The sequence below is a fragment of the Oncorhynchus mykiss genome, chromosome 1, assembly GCF_057628025.1.
Source record: "Oncorhynchus mykiss isolate SJ-2025 chromosome 1, ASM5762802v1, whole genome shotgun sequence".
Taxonomy (NCBI): Eukaryota; Metazoa; Chordata; class Actinopteri; order Salmoniformes; family Salmonidae; genus Oncorhynchus; species Oncorhynchus mykiss.
Genome location: NC_143022.1, coordinates 55,988,715 through 56,010,886, shown reverse-complemented (window position 1 = coordinate 56,010,886; position 22,172 = coordinate 55,988,715). Strand labels below are relative to the sequence as shown.

The window sequence follows — 22,172 nt, the reverse complement described above, 5'->3', positions numbered from 1 at the left end:
GAATGTACCTGTTTTCCGAATAGAATGACATGTATACAGATTATATTACAACTTTTTGTGTTTTGTCTTAGTGGTTGTTCTTTAGTAAATAGGAAAATCAACAGTGTGTTAGTCCGAGAAACATTATTGAGATGGTTGGTTTATTGTTGTTGAAAATTTGAAATGTACACATTGTGAAGTGATATTGCAGCAACAGTTTTAAAGGGGGTAATTGTATCAAATATATATCCTTGCATGTTTGAATTAGAGCTCCTTTAAAGTGTTTATCACAGCCTGGTAAATACATTCTTGTAAGTTGTCTACAGTGACATTTCTGGTTGTCTCGCATGTAACATAATAATACTAAAGATTATGATAATAATGTTATTATTTTTTATAATAATACATATCTGAAAACCCCTTTTTGCATCTTCAATAGTTGTAGATATTCCAACGTTCGTAGATGACCAAGGTTGTTGTAGAGTGGGCATAAGTTCAACACTCAGGAGTCAATGTCCTATCTTTTGTATTTTTCATAGCCTGAGAGAGAGAATTTATTCAACACTTAAATAATAGATCATCATTCACGCACACACAGCCCTGTCTTCATAGTTGTTTATAGTGTATTATCATTGTTTTGCCATAGCTTCTAATTATCATTTCTAATCACAGATTGAATATAGTTGGCCTTGGTTTCTAATCATACTTTCTAATCAATAAGCGGGTCAAGTAGACCCAAGCTATTGTTTACAAACAGTATGAATAAAGACAATGTTTCATTGTATAAATAGCCTTCATTTTTAAAAACATACATGTAAATGCCTAGAATTAATACCTATCATTCTTAAATAATATATATCTATATACAAACATTCCCTTGAATATTCAACTCTCCTTCAAAAAAGTTCCATGAGGAAGGAAGGATTCCCCGATTATCGTTTTATCTGTCCTGGGTCTGCTGACTGTTGTTTGGAGTTAGGGTAAGGCAGTTAGTACAAAAACGTAGAATAGCATCTGTTTCATCTGCTCTTCCGAAGTCATTCAGAGTCCCTAATGCTGCATGTATCCCTGTCTGCTGTAAACACAAAAATAGCTTTTAAAATAGGGTGCACACTTTTTGTTTTTAATGTATAAAAATCATTATGGATGTTATTTTTGGGGACTTACGCCGAAAATAGTGTGATGGTGAAGGGCTACGTAAAGGACAGGGCGCAGTTTGCTTCTGAGAATCCCCGTCTAACTGTCGCTTCCCAATCAATTATGTCCGGTAGCCTCTGGATATCCTGCGAACGTTAGATAATATTAACAGTTTAAAACACATATAACTCCTGTTTAATATTACAATAATATCCTTAATATTCAAACAATTCCCCGAGTTCAAATCTTAAAATATATTTTTTCACAAACTCACCTTCAGAAAGCTCCATTAGGATGGATTCACAGACTATCTTTTTTATCTGTCCTGGCCAATAAATATTCGGGGCTGTTGGCCTGTGGGTTTGCGCTAAAGCGGTGCTAACAGAGTGGATCGGATGTCACTAGACACGCTCCACGGACGTGTCCCTAACTAGAGAAAGTACGGAATTAGTTTACGGGGCATTGTGGTGACTTTTTCCGGGCTATATCCTGTATGCAACACCCTGTATATTTGGTTTAGATTACAAAGGCATTCAAACAACAGGAGGGGATGTCGAGACATTTTGTATGCATGTATTGCCTTTTTGATTTCCTGCACCCTCAGGGTTAGCACCTTGGTGGGGTGTCCGATGTAAATTTATAGACCGGGGTGGGGGCACCGGGCGCTGATTAGAAATATCAATGTTTAACCCCGGGGGTCGGTCTAGACATACTGTATTCTTTCTGGGGTGTTTGACTTTTTACCCCCCCCCCCCCCAACCACATCCTCAGGGTTGTTTGAATTTAAATTCGGATTTGAAAGACCAGTGTGTTAATGAATCGAAAGTGCCCATTTTAAGAGACGCCGTCACACTTTTTGATGGGGGGTAGGCAGATATCTGGACATACTGTATGCATGATAGTGCAAACCTTGGTTTCAAACGATCCCCTACAGAGAGAGAGAAAGGGCCTTGAGTGCAGATGCCTGGGCATTGTTGAACACACACCCCACCCCTTTTGTTTTTGAAACACACGCACACCCGCGCACACACATGGCTTTTCCGTAAGTATTTTTCTCCTGGGGCATGCTTGGTGATAGATGGGAAGGACATTTTCCTATCGTTAAAAGGTGAGATACATTTTTAAAACCATTTATTTAATTCAAAATATTTAGTCAACTTTTTTAAGACATGTCATTATTAATTAAACCTTTTTACTATTCCTTTCTTACAGATATAGGTCCTGGTTAGCACTGACCATTATCCGTTTTCAATTCACGATCGCTAAGACGCTTGCACAATCCATCAAAGCTCCGTAAGTTTTCCCTCCATGGGTAGATAATCCGTCCGGCATGTAAGTCCTGGGTATGAGTCTGTTTAAGTCATAAGTAAAGGCCTTTCGAAAAAGGGGCTGTCATGATTGACTGTGGCCCATATTTAACAAGTATTGCTTGTTACAGAAGACTACTGTTGTACATTGAATATCCACTAGCAGATTTTTGTAGCATCTCCACTATATCTGTCATGTTACTGGGGTCTTTTTAAAAGTCAATAAACGTGTGTAAAATGTACACTTTTGTTTCACTGTAGATTTGTTTAAGCCCACCTAGAAACACCTGATTTATCCCACAGCATTAATGAATAAGCTGGGTATAAAATTAGTCTGTTTAAGTCATAAGTAAGGCCTTTCATAAAGAGGCTGTCATGATTGACTGTGGCACATATTTAACACGTATTGCTTGTTACAGAAGACTACTGTTGTACATTGAATATTCATTCATCCCTGTTACACCTTTATGTGTTGGCTCTCTATGTCTGTACATAGTGTGAAATGTGGTTTCCCTAAAGTTATTACACCCTAAACCTGAATCTGAAATTACCTTTAGGATCTTTCTTTGGGGTTCTAATCTCCCCGGTGTACATGCACCGAACATCCATAGGCTGGAGCCACCTGGAAGCTCAGTGCATGTACATATAAAGATAACTAAATAGGAAACTCAACAGTGTGTTAGGCCGAGAAACATTATTTAGATGGCGGTTTTATTGTTGTTGAAAGCTTGAAATGTACACAATGCGAAGGGACCTTGTTTCTAACACACACACAATCACCCTCCCAGACATTCCTGCTTCATAGATAACAACCCTAAGGGCAATAAAATAGGGGGTGTGGGGCCATTCTCTTTCAAAAGTTCAAACACAGACCCCCCCAGTTCAACCAGGTACCTAGACATCAATCATCATGACAGCTTCAAAGGAATAGATACAATATATGCATAAATTAGCACACCCTCTAACGCGTGAGGCCAGGAACAGGATGCCCAGATATGGGCATAAACACGTGATCAGTTCCGCCAGGATGTCCTGACTGGATGCCCAAATATGGGCGTGCACACGGCATCCTGACATAGGGTCATAAATCAACCGTTTGACGTGTGCTGTCTACTTTATTCTCTCTCACATCAGATAGAGCCCGTGGCATTTTTCTGTAAAGATTCAAAAATATATATTTTTTTAAATCAGTAAAAAAATAACAAATACAATTCCATGTACAGATAAATAGTTAAGCAGTTAGATTAAACAACTCATTTGTAAGATAAATGTTTTGAAATTAAACATGTATGGAAACAGGTGAATTAACACTCCTCAGTTAGCAGGCTCAAGCAAGCTAAAAACTCACATGGTAGCAAAAATTAACTAGCAGGAATTGTTAACAAGTTAAACTATTTAAATACACATTGCTGTAGGCTACTATTTACTAGTCATCATAAAATATAACTTAATCAAAAGTTACCAGAAAGCATGGCTCAGACAGTGTAGTAGAGTGGGCTCAATAGCATCTCATTAGTGTGCAAGAGCTTGAGAATCAGCTGTACATGTGATGGAAAAGTGCACTACACATGTGATGGAAGAGTGCACTGTGCATGCAGAGGGTTGCAATTCCATTGAATTGGGGATAGTTTAACCAAAATATGCCACAACCCCACCTACTACTGTCTGCGTAACTACTACAGCAGAAAGCAGCCTAGTCGGCAGAGCTCCATATATCTCATAGTCGTCAAAGAAATAACAGATGATCCCAGGGCATTTCCTGCACTGTTCCCCCCCATCCTGACGAGAGTATCCTCCTAATGGAATGGGAGTGAGAGGCGTTGAGACGGTATGTGTCATGACATTACCGTCTCTGTCTGAAAGCCATGCATGGCCCATTGCACTGACTGACTAACGGCCCCGGGGAGGGGAATTGACATCCGCCACCTGCTCCAGACATAGAGGATAACCAATGCAATGAGTCTGGTCCTGGAGTTGTTTTAGCGTTTATCTTTTTTCAGCATCTGGGTCGTGTTCAGTAGGCACGATGCGGAAGAAAACATTTTGACACGGAGTGAAAGTTAAGATGGTTGTTGTAGGCTTAATGCCACAGAGGGTTGCCAAAGCTGCCATACGCCTTTGCACACACAAAACACACAAACACTATTAAACTTACCAGCACAGTGAACTTCCCACTGAGCAGCTCCGAATGCAGAGGTTCCTCCTGAGGCTGTAGTTTAACGATGCCTTCTTTCAGACGCGTCTCCTGTACACATGAAAAAATAACAATTAAGGGAACATCAGGCCTGTGAAGTCTACAGGCTTTTGTTCCAGTCCAGTACTAACACACTTTGATTCAAATGATCCAAATCCACCTAAACAGTCTTCAATGTAGGCCACTACTATCAGTTGAATCAGGTGTGGTAGTGCAGGACTGCATTTCCCCATCCCAGACCTAGTGTGTCTCAGAACTCTTCAGTAATTGGTCTTTCCTTCATCTGCATTGGTTTGATTAAAGGCTGGAAGGATGAAAGGGGAAAGAGGGATACCTAGTCAGTTGTCCAAATGAAATGTGTCTTCCGCATTTAACCCAAACCCTCTGAATCAGAGAGGTGCGGGGGGCTGCCTAAATCGACATCCATGTCTTTGGAGGCAATATATGGATGAGTCCTACCAGCAAGTGTGCTCTCAACCGTCATGTGATTAAAGGGAAGTTTAGCTGAAAGGAAAGAGAAAAGGAAAGGAAACCATTTCTGAGGAGATTTTCAGGATGTATGGTATTGCAGAGATACTGTGATAGCCAAGCAGATAAGGTACCTGTGAAATACCTGTGGGAAGCTGTGAATTGAACCTTGTAGGCTACACGACAGTACTGTATATTTACAAAGATCTACCTGTCCAAGTGACTAGAAAGCCTTTACCTTGATCCGCGTGGAGTAGAGCTTAAACTGACTACCGTGGCAAACAATTGGATAACCGTGGGCTCAAGGATTATGACGTATTACTTAACATGCTTATACACTGAACAAAATTACACTACATGACCAAAAGTATGTGGACACCTGCTCGTCGAATATCTTATTACAAAATCATGGGCATTAATATGGAGTTGGTCCCCCCTTTGCAGCTATAACAGCCTCCACTCTTCTGGGAAGGCTTTCCACTAGATGTTGGAACATTGCTGTGGGGACTTGCTTCCATTCAGCCACAAGATCATTAGTGAGATCAGGCACTGATGTTGGGATATTAGGCCTGGCTCACAGTTGGTGTTCCAATTCATCCCAAAGTCGTTCGATGGTGTTGAGGTAGGGGCTCTGTGCAGGCCAGTCAAGTTCTTCCACACCGATCTCGACAAACCATTTCTGTAATGGATGGGAGCTCCTGAGTGGCGCAGCGGTCTAAGGCACTGCATCTCAGTGATAGAGGCGTCACTACAGTCCCTGGTTCGAATCCAGACTGCATCACATTCGGCTGTGATTGGGAGTTCCATAGGGCAGCGCACAATTGGCCCAGTGTCGTCCGGGTTTGGCCATCATTGTAAATAAGAATAAGAACTGACTTGCCTAGTTAAATAAACCTTGCTTTGTGCACGGGAGGATTGGACCTCACTTTGTGCACAGGGGAATTGTCATGCTGAAACAGGAAAGGGCCTTCCCCAAACTGTTACCACAAAGTTGGAAGCACAGAATTATATATATAATGTCATTGTATGCTGTAGCGTTAAGATTTCCCTTCACTGGAACTAGGGTGCCAATCCCGAACCATGAAAAACAGTCCCAGACCATTACTCCTCCTCCACCAAACTTTAGCGTTCTCCTGGCATTAGCCAAACCCAGATTTGTTCGTTGGACTGCCAGATGGTGAAGCATCACTCCGGAGAACGCGTTGCCACTGCTCCAGAGTCCAATGGTGGCGAGCTTAACACCACTCCAGCTGACACTTGGCATTGCATATGGTGATCTTATGCTTGTGAGCGGCTGCTCGGCCACGGAAACCCCTTTCATTAAGCTCCCAACGAACGGTACTGCTGACGTTGCTTCCAGAGGCAGTTTGGAACTCGGTAGTGAGTGTTGAAACCGAGGACAGACGATTTTGCGCATCAGCACCCGCCGGTCCCGTTCTGTGAGCTTGTGTAGCCTAACAATGTTGCTCCTAAACATTTCCACTTCACAATAACAGCACTCAGGGGTGCAACTCCGGTTTTAAAAGTGGGGAGTAGCATATAATAACCTATTACTTTTTTTATCCAGTCGGATAAACACTCCAAACAACCTTCTCGACCGCTCGGAGGCATCCGCACGGACATTTCACAAACTGATTTGTTGGAAAGGTGGCATCCTATGACGGTGCCACAATGAAAGTCACCGAGCTCTTCAGAAAGGCCATTCTACTGCCAATGTTTGTCTATGGAGATGGCTGTCTGCTGGATTGTATACACCTGTCAGCAACGGGTGTGGCTGAAATAGTGGATTTGGCTAAGTTTCCACATACTTTGTATATATAGTGCATCAACGCTACATGTAAAGTTTTGGTCCAATGTTTCATGAGCTGAAATAAAAAGATCCCAGAAATGTTCCATATGCACAAAAAGCTTATTTCTCTCAAATTTGGTGTACCAATTTGTTTATATCCATGTTAATGAGGATTCTTCCTTTGCCAAGATAAGGGAGGAAGAGGAGGATTGTCCCCCTCAAAATTGAGTAAAAAAACAAAAATATAAACAATGCTCCTAAAATGTTTATTTAAAAATAAATTCACCATCTTTCTCCCTAACTTTACAAGTTACCAACCACCACTGACACACACGCACGCGCGCATGCATACCTACACACACGCACACGCGCATGCATACCTACACACACTTACTCTGTAGCTGTGGAAGAGCTCAATGGCTAGCAGCACGTCGAACTTGCGCGCCATGAGGAACTTGACGGCCACTTCCCAGGACAGCTGGGACACTCCATGCTGAGTGGTCCACTTGGTGATTTCCTCCAGAAACTGTTTGGTAGCCTAAAAACACAGAGATGCGGTCACACACCATGACTGTGTCCCAAATGGCACCATATTCCCTAGCACACTGCATTTGAATGGCCCCCTTTTCCATGTATAGTGCATTTGCTTTGATCAGAGTCCTATGGGCCCTGGTCAAAAGTAGTGCACTATATAGGGGATATGGTGCCATTTGGGACACAACCTATGTACTCACTCTACAGAGATAATAAAAGAGACTAGAAGAAGTGAAAGAAGAAGTTAAAGATGATACATCCTATCAGGAAGTGGTGTTGGTGTATGGTGTCTGTATGCCCTTTACCATGAGAGAGCATTTAATTTCATGAAGAGAGAAAGGGTGTTGAAAGACAGAGGTGACTTGGCTGCATGAAAAAAATAAGATTGTTTTTGTTGCTGAGGTTCAAATTGTAGGTACAGTGCCTTGCGAAAGTATTCGGCCCCCTTGAACTTTGCGACCTTTTGCCACATTTCAGGCTTCAAACATAAAGATATAAAACTGTATTTTTTTGTGAAGAATCAACAACAAGTGGGACACAATCATGAAGTGGAACGACATTTATTGGATATTTCAAACTTTTTTAACAAATCAAAAACTGAAAAATTGGGCGTGCAAAATTATTCAGCTCCCTTAAGTTAATACTTTGTAGCGCCACCTTTTGCTGCGATTACAGCTGTAAGTCGCTTGGGGTATGTCTCTATCAGTTTTGCACATCGAGAGACTGACATTTTTTCCCATTCCTCCTTGCAAAACAGCTCGAGCTCAGTGAGGTTGGATGGAGAGCATTTGTGAACAGCAGTTTTCAGTTCTTTCCACAGATTCTCGATTGGATTCAGGTCTGGACTTTGACTTGGCCATTCTAACACCTGGATATGTTTATTTTTGAACCATTCCATTGTAGATTTTGCTTTATGTTTTGGATCATTGTCTTGTTGGAAGACAAATCTCCGTCCCAGTCTCAGGTCTTTTGCAGACTCCATCAGGTTTTCTTCCAGAATGGTCCTGTATTTGGCTCCATCCATCTTCCCATCAATTTTAACCATCTTCCCTGTCCCTGCTGAAGAAAAGCAGGCCCAAACCATGATGCTGCCACCACCATGTTTGACAGTGGGGATGGTGTGTTCAGTTGTGTTGCTTTTACGCCAAACATAACGTTTTGCATTGTTGCCAAAAAGTTCAATTTTGGTTTAATCTGACCAGAGCACCTTCTTCCACATGTTTGGTGTGTCTCCCAGGTGGCTTGTTGCAAACTTTAAACAACACTTTTTATGGATATCTTTAAGAAATTGCTTTCTTCTTGCCACTCTTCCATAAAGGCCAGATTTGTGCAATATACGACTGATTGTTGTCCTATGGACAGAGTCTCCCACCTCAGCTGTAGATCTCTGCAGTTCATCCAGAGTGATCATGGGCCTCTTGGCTGCATCTCTGATCAGTCTTCTCCTTGTATGAGCTGAAAGTTTTAGATTAGCAGTGGTCTGATACTCCTTCCATTTCAATATTATCGCTTGCACAGTGCTCCTTGGGATGTTTAAAGCTTGGGAAATCTTTTTGTATCCAAATCCGGCTTTAAACTTCTTCACAACAGTACCTCGGACCTGCCTGGTGTGTTCCTTGTTCTTCATGATGCTCTCTGCGCTTTTAACGGACCTCTGAGACTATCACAGTGCAGGTGCATTTATAAATGACTTGATTACACACAGGTGGATTGTATTTATCATCAATAGTCATTTAGCTCAACATTGGATCATTCATGGATCCTCACTGAACTTCTGGAGAGAGTTTGCTGCACTGAAAGTAAAAGGGGCTGAATAATTTTGCACACCCAATTTTTCAGTTTTTGATTTGTTAAAAAAGTTTGAAATATCCAATAAATGTCGTTCCACTTCATGATTGTGTCCCACTTGTTGTTGATTCTTCACAAAAAAATACAGTTTTATATCTTTATGTTTGAAGCCTGAAATGTGGCAAAAGGTCGCAAAGTTCAAGGGGGCCGAATACTTTCGCAAGGCACTGTACTTTTTCCAACCTACACTGTGAATGTTTAAATTATGTATTCAATATAGACAAGAAAAATACATTAATTTGTGTGTTATTAGTTTGTCTATTGTTGTGACTAAGATGAAGATCAGATCACATTTTATGACTAATTTATACAGAAATCCAGGTAATTCCAAAGGGATCACATACTTATTCTTGCCACTGTAGGCTTGCCATAAAAGGGTTGAATACCTGACTCAAGACATTTCAGCTTTTCATTTGCAATTCATTTGTAAAAAAAAAGAATAATAATAATAATTTAAAAAAAATATTACACTTTGTGTAGGCCAGTGAAAAAATATATAACAACAAATTGTGGAAAAAGTCAAGGGGTGTGAATACTTTCTGAAAGCACTATATATCACATTAAGACTTGGCCCTGATTGCAAAAAATATATGTCCATTTATATTTAGTGGGAGTGTGACTCCATTACCACGTGACCATGACCTGTGACAAAAATAGTGTCAAAAGGCTTAGGAAGAAAAAAAACAAACCTTGTACTTATCCCAGAAACATGCTTCGAATATGATTGAATATTTTGGCACCCTAGCTCTCTAAAAGATATGCGACTCCTCTAAAGAGTTCCATTTCAAAGCATGTGGTCTTGAGAAGACTCATATCACCCAGAAGACTGACCTGTTCATTCAATTAAAAACCCCAAGCTAGGACACGATGTGATGCAAGTATTGCACACATAACAAAAAAGTGCACAGCAATGGCCAGAATCGCATAGTACAGATATAGGCTATGAAACAAGTGCACGGTTCTAGTCTGTCGGTGAAAATGTTTAAATGATTGGCTCTTAAAACATCAGCATCTTCATTCTACATTGTCTAAGAAAGTTTTTTTTTTAAACATTACATTGACAGCATAAGACATTCAGGCCAGAATCTAAAAGAATCAAGCCAGGCCTTATAGTCTTGCTAAATGTTTGAGTTGATAACATTGTTATACTTAAGGGTGATTCATATGTAACATGATCATGATTATTGCCGATCCACTTCTCTCGACATTAGCCACATGTGGAAAGTGCATCCTATTATGTTCAGTCAGTCCCATTTGGCACGAGTTGATACTAAACAGGAAGTATCATGTTGCATTCTTTCTGTCTGTCCCCCACTTTTTCTTCCTGTGACGGTTCCTGGGAGACAACTACCTGCCCCACCCCCAACACACAAATTAACCCCACAATGGCAGTATCACTCCAGTCCAGTCAAAATGCTTTTAACAGCTGCCTGAAAGTGAAGTTCCACCATACTAGCACAGTTCCCCAGAGGCCCCCTGCTACAACCGGACCCAGCCAAGCTGAGGAGCTAATAACCCAGCCTACAAGCCTCCAGCCCTCCACCATGGCTGGGCCTGCAGAGGAAATGCCCAGATAAGAGTCTCTACACACTTCACTCCGCTGATGGACGTGAGTGCGCATGGGCGGAGTCAGATGTTTTTTAGCACCTCACACTTTGGTCCTATTCATCAGTGTGTTCCACCCAGAGATCCTATTCATCAGTGTGTTCCACCCAGAGATCCTATTAATCAGTGTGTTCCACCCAGAGAGGAAGTCCGCCTTGGGTAGTATATATCCACTAGGGGGCTTGGGGTTCCCGAGTAGCTTACCAAGCAAGAGGGTCTAAAGCGCTTGATTGTAGCTAGTGACGACATTTTAAGTTCCGGATCCGGTGTGCTATATGCCCTTTGTTTACTAATACTAGCTAGCTACAAGTATGGCTAGTATGGTGTTCTATGCTTTTTGATGCTACTAGGATTTAACTAGCTACAGAAGCAAACACATCTCTACAAATTGGAAGAGCTTGAAATGCTCTTACTACTCATGAGGAATCCAAACGAGGGAGAAAATTACATTTGTCCACTGAAAACTACATGAGAGGACAATGGAGAATACAGGTCTCTTGTCCAACCTATGTGAAGCATTGTCGAGGAAAGACATTTTCAATACTTTTGGACGTTGGCGGCCAGATTTGACGACTTGCTTCAGTAGCCTCCCCTCACATCTCGCATGAGAGAACACAGGATTTTGTTGCTTATTCCTCTGCGTCAAAATGGGCCGAAATCGAACGTTGAACTTCCGATCCGGTGTAATGCCAGTTTACAAATACTAGCTAGCTACACGTCAGCCTAGTATGGTGTTACATGCTTTATGACACTACGTTTAAGCCACAGAAGCAAACGGCTCTTTTTGAATTGCAATTGCTGTAAAATGGGCAGAAATTTTGGGGCCAATGGAATGATCAGTTTTGTGCAGGAGCTGTCGGAAAACATATTCGGATATAAGCTCCGGTAAACTCGGGCAATCGAGTACTACAACAGCTTTTTCTCAATGGTCCTGATGGCAGTCTGCAACGCAAGGAACCGCTTCACCATGATTGACGTGGGCGCATTTGGTCAGGAGGGAGATGAGGGAATCTTCTTGCGAGGCAAGTTCACCTCCAACTCATTGCAGGCCAGTTGCCGCTACCTAAGTGCTTGCCAGAGACCCAGACACCAAGCCCATATATCTTCACGTGAGACGATATAAAAAAAAAAATATTATCAGCTTTTTTGTTTTTGATAACATAGAGTTTAATTGTATATTTATGGTGGCTTTGATCCACAGATCTGTAGATGAACTGGCAGGTCAACTTTCTTTGGCTTGGCTAGCTGGCAATACTTTTTTTTTTTTAATTATGCATCTGTTTCACCTGGCTACTGGTTCCTGATATTTTTAAAACACCAATTGAAGAGTCACATGAAGCTTGAAAGGAATGGGAGATGCAGTAGAAATGCAGTGCTTAGGCAGAGGGCTCGTAGTGAGGACGACTAGCTACTACTCAACTGTTGGTGGTGAGTTCTGTCACCCAGAGCTGCGTGGGTGCTACAAAGAGTGAAGGAGGAGAGGTCCAGAAGCTACATGACTCTGGCTGGTTCCCAGAGTAGCCCTGTACATGATCAACACCAGACTCTTCATTAACCATCTCCCAGACCACCTTCTTCTGATCATGAACTGTCCCTCTACATCTTTGGAGGATGTATGCATTCAAAGACTTGGCCCCTATTGGTGGAACTAACTATAGCGAGGCTAATCATGATAATTTATTGCTTGTTTATTTTTTGAAGCACGTTGAGATTGCCATGTTATACATGTGTGAAAATTATACCAATATAGAACTTATACTGAACAAAAATATAAGAGCAACTTGTAACAATTTCAATGATTTTACTGAGTTACAGCTCATAAGGAAATCAGTCGATTGATATAAATTCATTAGGCCTAATCTATGGAATTCACAACTGGGCAGGGTCACAGACATGGGTGGGCATAGGCCCCCCCACTGGGGAGCCAGGCCCAGCCCATCAGAATGAGATTTTTCCCAACATAAGGGCTTTATTAGACACAAATACTCATCAGCTGTCTGGGTGGCTGGTCTCAGACGATCCCACAGGTGAAGAAGACAGATGTGGAGGTCCTGGGCTGGTGTGGTTACACGTGGTCTGCAATTGTGAGGCTGGTTGGAAGTACTGCTAAATTCTCTAAAATGACTGAGGCTGTTTACGGTAGAGAAATTAACATTAAATTCTCTGTCAACAGCTCTGGTGGAAATTTATGCAGTCAGCATGTCAATTGCACATTCCCTCAAAACTAGACATCTGTGGCATTGTGTTGTGTGACAAACCTGCACATTTGAGAGTGGCCTTTTATTGTCCCCAGGACAAGGTGCACTTGTGTAATGATCACGCTGTTAAATCATCTTAATATGCCACACCTGTCACGTGGACAGATTATCTTGACAAATGTGTGCACATAATTTGAGAGAAATAAGCTGTGTGGATATGGGACACTTCTGGGATCTTTCAGCTCATGAAATATGGGACCAATACTTTACATGTTGCGTTTATATTTTTGTTGAGTATATATGCTAGGGATGTGACAAATGTAAAAAAATATATATAATAATCTTAACGTTTTAACTGATTTCATCAAATTACATGAATTCATATGGTCCTGTGTATGACTGCTAGGTGGCAGTGCAGTTAAATCTACCGCAGTCCTGGCTACCTACCAGATGGCACTAAACTTACTGTTGTCCCCCACCCACTCAGCAACAATGATATGAATGCAGTTTTAGGTTCTTTGTTGTGTGCCTCCGCTCCATGTTCTCAGTACGTGGGACATCTCCTCAATGTGATGGCTTGTTGGAGTGATGTGTGACAGGGTGTTCATAGACGTCCAACAATCTGTACAGAGTACAGAGCTTGCGCTTTGTACTTGCAGAGCAAGGTTTGGTTTTTGATGGCATCTTGTAGTCTGGTTCTAGATATGCCCTTATGGTATTGAAGCAGACATCCTCTACCATTGACAATGGCTGCATATCAACTGCAATCTTTCCTGTAATCAGCACTGTGATTCTCACGCTGTCCCTTATCGCACCGATGCCAGCAAAGGGTTGGGAATCACAGTGCCTCCCTTTCAGCATTGCACCTGTACTGCCACTGTAGCTCAAATCCACCTTGCAAAGTTTGCATTTCATCACCTTCTCATTTAACTTCTCAAAATGTATTGCCATACAGGACTTCGCTGCAGTTGATTCCCTGTCTCTCACTGTGACATTTTTCCAACTGTTAACGAGGACTTGGGGAGCGCTTTATATACATGGCAAATCATTTAAAAAAATGCATATCTCCTACTTACAAAATTGTCGAGTTAGGTATTCGTTTAAAAAATATATATATTTTAGGGGGCAGATCAGCTTTAATATTGCAGATAGATTGTGGCTTCCATCAATGTAATTGTCTGCATCCCCCATATATATTTTGCGTAAATATACAGTACCAGTCAAAAGTTTGGATACACCTACTCATTCAAGGGTTTTTATTTTTACTATTTTCTACATTGTAGAATAATAGTGAAGACATCAAAACTATGAAATAACACATATGGAATCATGTAGTAACCAAAAAGTGTTAAACAATTCAAAATAAATGGTATATTTGATATTCTTCCATAGTCACCCTTTGCCTTGATGACAGCTTTGCACACTCTTGGCATTCTCTCAACAAGCTTCATGAGGTAGTCACCTGGAATGCATTTCAATTAACAGGTGTGCCTTGTTAAAAAGGTAATTTGTTGAATTTCTTTCCTTGTTAATGGGTTTGAGCCAATCAGTTGTGTTGTGACAAGGTAGAGGTGGTATACAGAGGACAGCCCTATTTGGTAAAAGACCAAGTCCATATTATGGCAAGAACAGCTCAAATAAGAAAAGAGAAATGACAGTCCATCATTACTTTAAGACATGAAGGTCAGTCAATACGGTTTCTTCAAGTGCAGTCGCAAAAACAATAATGTGCTATGATGAAACTGGCTCTCATGAGGACCGCCACAGAAGATAAGTTCATTAGAGATTCTGGAGGCGAAATAAACTGTACTAGCCCTTGACCTGTTTAGGAGAGGTGCTGACTAGCGGAGTAGAGCCAGTTTGCGCTGTTCTGTGAAGGGAGTAGTACACAGCGTTGTACGAGATCTTCAGTTTCTTCGCAATTTCTCACATGGAATAGCCTTCATTTCACAGAACATGAATAGACTGACGAGTTTCAGAAGTACTTTGTTTCTGGACATTTTGAGCCTGTAAATCAAACCGACAAATGCTGATGCTCCAGATACTAAACTAGTCTAAAGGACAGATTTATTGCTTCTTAAATCAGAACAGTTTTCAGCTGTGGTAACAATTGCAAAAGGGTTTTCTAACGATCAATCAGCCTTTTAAAATGATCAACTTGGAACACAGGAGTAATGGTTGCTGACAATGGGCCTCTGTACGCATATATAGATATTCCATAAAAATCTGCCGTTTCCAGCTACAATAGTCATTTACAACATTAACAATGTCTACACTGTATTTCTGATGAATGTTATGTTATTTTAATGGACCAAAAAAAATTAATTATTTCCAAAACAAGGACATTTCTAAGTGATCCCAAACGTTTGAACGGTAGTGTATGTGAATAAGGTTCTGTTTTTTAATTTATACATTTGCACAAATTTCTAAAAACCAGTTTTTTGCTTTGTCATTATGGGCCATTGTTTGTAGATTGAGGACATTTTTATATTTAATCCATTTTAGAATAAGTCTGTAACACAACAAAATGTGGAAAAAGTCAAGGGATCTGAATACTTTCCGAATGCACTGTAGGTGTCTGTCTGACGATGTTTCACGTAAACACGAAGCCAAGTCAGTTGTCGGACAATTTACGGGACACACCGACAGCAGCAGCCCCACTCCTTATCTCTTTCAGATTGCGAACATACCGGTCCCAAATCTTTCTCCAATTTTCTTTGATATCGGTGATATCTACCTAGCTGTTATCTTTTGTGTTCTTGTCCAAATACAACTGCATCGAAAGATTGTAGATGTATAATTGCACGTAGCAAATATTGAAATAAAAGCACACACAAAAAAATAAGCTTGCAAGTAGATTAGCAGTAGCATTAAAGTAGAAGCACGTCCATTGCTTCCATGTTTATACCAGAAGGGATGATGTAGACACAAGACGGGATTTATGTTGCAAAACTCACTCAATACTGCCCCTCAAGTCTCCAAGGAATGATACGCAGCATCTCAATTTTCAGGTATCACAAAAGTATGTTGAATGCGGCCCTAAGACTCACTGCCTGCTGTCCAGATGAACCATGGGGAAAGGGTATTAGGGCCCGGTAAGTGTAAAGACCATCATTACCACCAGGCTGGAAAAATCAGTCAGGGAGACAGAGAGAGAATAAACAAGCTGATCCCTCTCACTCATGTGAAAGAGGTACTACTCTTCACCCCCCTCATAAATATCCACAGTTCTTGGTACTGGACTTCTTTATGTGTTTGGAACCATCTATCCAGTTTAATGAGTGTAACCCACATGTCCATGTATGTTGGGGATAGCATGAATAGACCTACCAACTCATGTTTTATGCTGTGGATACATTGTCATCATATGGACAATAAGCACCCTAGCAATATATTATTATATAATATCCATTTTCTGCCTTTTAGGACCTGGTTGGAAAAACAAGAGGCAGTGAGAGCAGCTTGGCATGTGATTAACAACTGTACTAGCCCTTGATCATGACTCTCAGTTCCATTACATTACACACAAGAGTCATTGGATGAAGGCATCTTCTGTAAGAGAGTTAAGAGCCCCCCCCTACACTCAATCTGAACATTAACACGTTTCACTTGTGGTATTGTTTTGGAAGCATAAGAACTTTATATTTCATATATCAGCGAGAAGTAATATTTAAAAATTAAAAAAATGTAAAGGCTAAATTGATACACACCTTGATTGGGTATAATCAGCGGAGGCTGCTGAGGTGAGAACGGCTCATAATGGCTGGAACGGCGCTAATGGAATGGCTGATAACGCCCCACTAATTCCGCTACAGCCATTACCACAAGACTGTTCCGACAACCTCATGTCATAGGGTTATAGTTAGTGTTCCCACAAGACCATATCACAGTGCTTGTTTACAGAAAACAGACTGAAGCTATCCAGTGTGCGCCAAACATCTGTGTGTAAGCATAGCTGTATGGATCTGTGCGAAGATGCTACACTGTGTGTGCGTGTATATATATTTTTTAAGGATTATTTCTAGTTGATGAAAGATATGGGCCATATGTTTGAAAGCCGTATCGCAAGCAATAATTATTGACGTTTTAAACACAAAAACAGCGTCGGGATTGTAGTTCCCTTCAGCGAGTCATGGGCAAATCTAATGGCTGAAAACTGTAGGGTGAAGGCAGAATGCCGCCTAGAGTTTGAGAGCTACATCTGTACTAGCCATATTGTTGTTTGTGTGGTATGTAAAGGGAGATGTGTGGGCTAAGTAAGTGCATCAATGCAAATGGAGAAAGCATAGCTTTTTAGATTCTTGTCCTAATTCTGATCATTTATAATTGTATATCATTTGATAGACACTTGGGTCTACATTCGCGGAAATTATTCAATCAAATTACCATTGCATGGTGTTTTTCATAAGTCAAAACATTACATCTGATCATTTTTAATTCTTTACCAATACAAATCAATGTAATATTTTGACATTTCCTGTTAGAAGCATCTTCAAGGTAGGCTACAATGTTGAAAAATGTAGTTGGATACAATGTTTGTGTTCGTTATGCCTGTCTATGACGATGACTTCGCAACAATTGATCTGTTTAAAGAGCATAACTTGCAGTGGTGTAGGCTAACTGCAATGCAACAACTTGACACATTATGCATTCTTACTACGGAATGAGCAAATATTTGGCATTCTATTCAAAATTACCTGTTCTTCCTCTGCTGACAAACTGGCTGCCATTCTTCACTCTCGTTCTTGAGATTGACACCTTAATCCTTCAATTTGGTCGCCTTTCTCCCTTTCCTCTTTTCATAAAGGTAAACCGGTAACGTTTTTGCTAGGTTCCTGGTGTTTTACCAAACTTAAATTTGTCTCGTATATAAATGGGAAGCGTTATACTCTTTCTTCGTTTGACTGGCCTGTTTTAGTAGTCGAATAAGAAATTATTTGTAATCTTCCATCAAAATACTCATGCATGAGAGAAAATCGCTGATGTGTCAAATCTTATCGAGAGCTGAAGAAAAGAGTCCTTAACAGCTTGCCGTTTTTCTGTGACGAATCGCTGCTGATATAATTAACCGATTTGTCCAGTAAAGCCACCCACCCACCTTTGCTTTAGAATCAAGACTAAAGGCATTCCTGTTCTCTGGTTTGCAATCATTTAACTCCGTGTAGGCTTGACGATACCTGTGTGAAGCTACCCACAATAAGGTTTGGCCACAATAGTGGCGTTTGCGGTTGGCCTTCAAAATAATAGTCCCCCATTGAAACTGATCTAAACTGATACAAATGGTGTTTCTATTTAACTTCAAAATAAATACAATAATTTATTAATTTGACAATAAACAGTAAAACATGTCAAATCCAACTGTGGATTTATGACTGCATAATTGCATTGGGGTAATACATACAGTATATGTACTGTACAGCCTTGGTGTCTGTAAATACACTGAATAAAAATATAAATGCACATGTAAAGTGTAGGTCACATGTTTCATGAGCTGAAATAAAAGATCCCAGAAATGTTCCATACGCACAGAAATCTTTTTTCTCTCAAATTTGTTTACATCCCTCTCTCAAATTTGTTTACATTCTCATTTGCCAAGATAATCCATCCACCTGACAGGTGTGGCATATCAAGAAGCTGATTAAACAGCATGATCATTACATAGGTGCACCTTGTGCTGAGGATATTTTTTTAGGCCACTTTAAATGTGCAGTTTTGTCACACAACACAATGCCACAGATGTCTCAAGTTTTGAGGGAGTGTGCAATTGGCATGCTGAATACAGGAATGTCCACCAGAGCTGTTGACAGAGAATTGAATGTTGATGAAACTGGAGGTTTGCACAACCAAAGAATTTCTGCACAAACGGTCAGAAACCGTCCCAGGGAAACTCATCTGCGTGCTTGTCGTCCTCACCATGGTCTTGGCCTGACTGCAGGTCGGTGTTGTAACCGAATTCAGTGGGCAAATGCTCACCTTCGATGGCCACTGGAGTGCTGGAGAGGTATGCTCTTGACGGACGAATCCCAGTTTCAACTATATCAGGCAGACGACAGACAGCGTGTATGGCGTTGTGTGGGCGAGGGGTTTGCTGATGTCAACGTTGTGAACAGAGTGTCCCATGGTGGCAATGGGGTCATGGTATAGACGACACCATCTGTATACTTCTGGCCCTTCATTGAACACTGTGTTAACTATCCTCCAGACGAGCTTCAATGCCATTACAACTCTCCTTCTGTGGCTTCCAACTGCTCTTAAATGCAAATAAAACTAAATGCATGCTCTTCAACCGATCGCTGCCCGTACTTGCCCACCCGCCTAGCATCACTATTCTGGACGGTTCTGACTTGGAATATGTGGACAACTACACAAACCTAGGTGTCTGGTTAGACTGTAAACTCTCCTTCCAGACTCACATTAAGCATCTCCAATCCAAAATTAAATCTAGAATTGGCTTCCTATTTCGCAACAAAGCATCCTTCACTCATGTTGCCAAACATACCTTCGTAAAACTGACTATCCTACCGATCCTTGAGTTCAGCGATGTCATTTACAAAATAACCTCCAACACTCTACTCAGGAAATTGGATGCAGTCTATCACAGTGCCATACGTTTTGTCACCAAAGCCCCATATACTACCCACCACTGCAATCTGTATGCTCTCGTTGGCTGGCCCTCGCTTCATATTCGTCGCCAAACCCACAGGCTCATCTATAAGTCTTTGCTTGGTAAAGCCCTGCCTTATCTCAGCTCCCTGGTCACCATAGCAGCACCCACACATAGCACGTGCACCAGCAGGTATATTTCACTGGTCACCCCCAAAGCCAATTCCTCATTTGGCCGCCTTTCCTTCCAGTTCTCTGCTGCCAATGACTGGAACAAATCACAAAAATCACTGAAGCTGGAGACTCATATCTCCCTCACTAACTTTAAGCATCAGCTGTAAGAGCAGCTTACAGACCATTGCACCTGTATATAGCCCATCTGTAAATAGCCCATCCAACTACCTCATCCCCACACTGTATTTATTTTTTGCTCCTTTGCACCCCAGTATATCTACTTGCACATTCATCTTCTGCACATCTATCACTCCAGTGTTAAATTGCTAAATTGTAACTATTTCCCCACTATGGCCTATTTATTGCCTTACCTCCCTAATCTTACCTCATTAGCACACATTGTATATAGACTTTTCTATTGTGTTATTGACTGTATGTTTGTTTATTCCATGTGTAACTCTGTTGTTTGTGTCACACTGCTTTGCTTTATCTTGGCCAGGTCGCAGTTGTAAATGAGAACTTGTTCTCAACTGGCCTACCTGGTTAAATAAAGGTGAAATAAAACATTTAAACTCTATGCAAAGGAGTTATGTCGCACTGCATGAGGCAAATTGTGGTCACACCAGATACTGACTGATATTCTGATCCATGCCCCTACCTTTTTTTAAGGTATCAGTGACCAACAGATGCATATCTGTATTCCCAGTCATGTGAAATCCATAGATTAGAATTTATTTCAATTGACTGATTTCCTTATATGATTTGTAACTCAGTAAAGTCTTTAAAATTGTGCATGTTCCATTTATATTTTTGTTCAGTGTAGTGCACATGGTTCGTTTCACAAAAAGACAACACTTCTCCACATTTTTAGCTCTTGGCTACTTTTGGTTTGCTTCCATTTATAAATAAAAATGTTTCTTCCACATAAGGCTTCCCTCCACTCGATCATCCATGGGTAATAACGACCGACTGACTGACTGCATGCGCTTGCCTTAATGGTGCCAAATTAAGATCATCAACAGGTGATTGTGCCCGTTGACAAAAGACGCAGCCGAGACAAAGACGCTATAGAACTCTGTTTTGGCGTTTGATGAAGCACTAAAGGTTACTTACTACAAGCTTTACTCTGTGGATCTACATTTACATTTTAGTAATTTAGCAGATGCTCTTGTCCAGAGCGACTTACAGTGCATTCATCTTAAGATAGCTAGGTGGGACAACCACATATCACAGGCATAGAAAGTACATTTTCCCTCAATAACGTAGCTATCAATAGAGTCAGAGCTACAGGGGGGGTCAAGGTGAGGTGGAGGATTATTTAAGATACTGTTTGAAGAGGTAGGGTTTCAGATGTTTTCCTAAGATTGGCAGGGATTCTGCTATCCTAGGTTCAGCGGGAAGCTGGTTCCACCATTGGGGTGCCAGGACAGGAAAGAGGTTGGGCTGAGAAGGAGCTGCCCGTAGGGGTGGGAGGGCCAAGTGACCTGAGGTGGCAGAACGGAGTGTTCGGGTTGGGTTGTAGGGTTTGAGCCTGAAGGTTAGGGAGGGGCAGTTCCTCTTGCTGCTCTGTAGGTAAGCACCATGGTCTTGCAGTGGATGCGAGCTTCGACTGGATGTCACGCCCTGACCATAGAGAGCTGTTTATTCTCTATGTTGTTTAGGTCGGATGTGATCAAGGGTGGGTTATCTAGGGGAATTATATTTCTATGTTGGCCCGGTATGGTTCCCAATCAGAGGCAGCTGTTTATCGTTGTCTCTGATTGGGGATCATATTTAGGTAGCCATTTCCCCATTGTGCTTTGTGGGATCTTGTCTAGGTATAGTTGCCTGTGAGCACTACTCTGAGCTTCACGTTTCGTTTGTTCGCTTTATTGTTTTTGTTCTTTATAGTTTCTCTTCCAAATAAAAGGATGGAAACATACCACTCTGCATTTTGGTCCACTCCTTATAACGATCGTGACACTGGAAGCCAGTGGCGTGTGCAGAGGAGTGGGATACCATGAGAGAACTTGGGAAGGTTGAAAAGCAGATGGGCTGCAGCATTCTGGATAAACTGCAGGGCTTTGATGGCACAAGCAAGGAGCCCAGCCAACAGCGAGTTTCAGTAGTCCAGACGGGAGAGGACAAGTGCGGTAGGGTCATATTCTGCGGATGTTGTAGAGCATGAACCTGCAGGAGCGGGTCACTGCTTTGATGTTTGCATTGAACAACAGGGTGTTGTCCAGGGTCACGCTAAGGTTCTTTGCACTCTGGAAGGACGACACAGTGGAGTTGTCAACGTGATGGAGAGGTCTTTGAGCGGGCATTCCTTCTTCAGGAGGAAGAGCAGTTCTAGC

The 22,172-nt window shown here is 41.4% G+C and overlaps 1 protein-coding gene across 1 annotated transcript in view; it reads right to left on the bottom strand.

Annotated features, from left to right (window-relative positions):
• The window catches only part of LOC110525327 (tyrosine-protein phosphatase non-receptor type 9), a 47,017-nt gene extending 28,753 nt beyond the window's left edge, over window positions 1–18,264 (bottom strand). The window contains exons 1-3 of the mRNA XM_090234792.1: window positions 17,757–18,264; window positions 7,269–7,412; window positions 4,579–4,668 (exon numbers count right to left, since the gene is read on the bottom strand). Of these exons, the coding sequence (XP_090090918.1) occupies window positions 4,579–4,668; window positions 7,269–7,412; window positions 17,757–17,789 (267 nt within the window). The 5' untranslated portion in view covers window positions 17,790–18,264. The remainder of the gene's footprint in view (window positions 1–4,578; window positions 4,669–7,268; window positions 7,413–17,756) is intronic.
• Window positions 18,265–22,172: the final 3,908 nt, after the last annotated feature.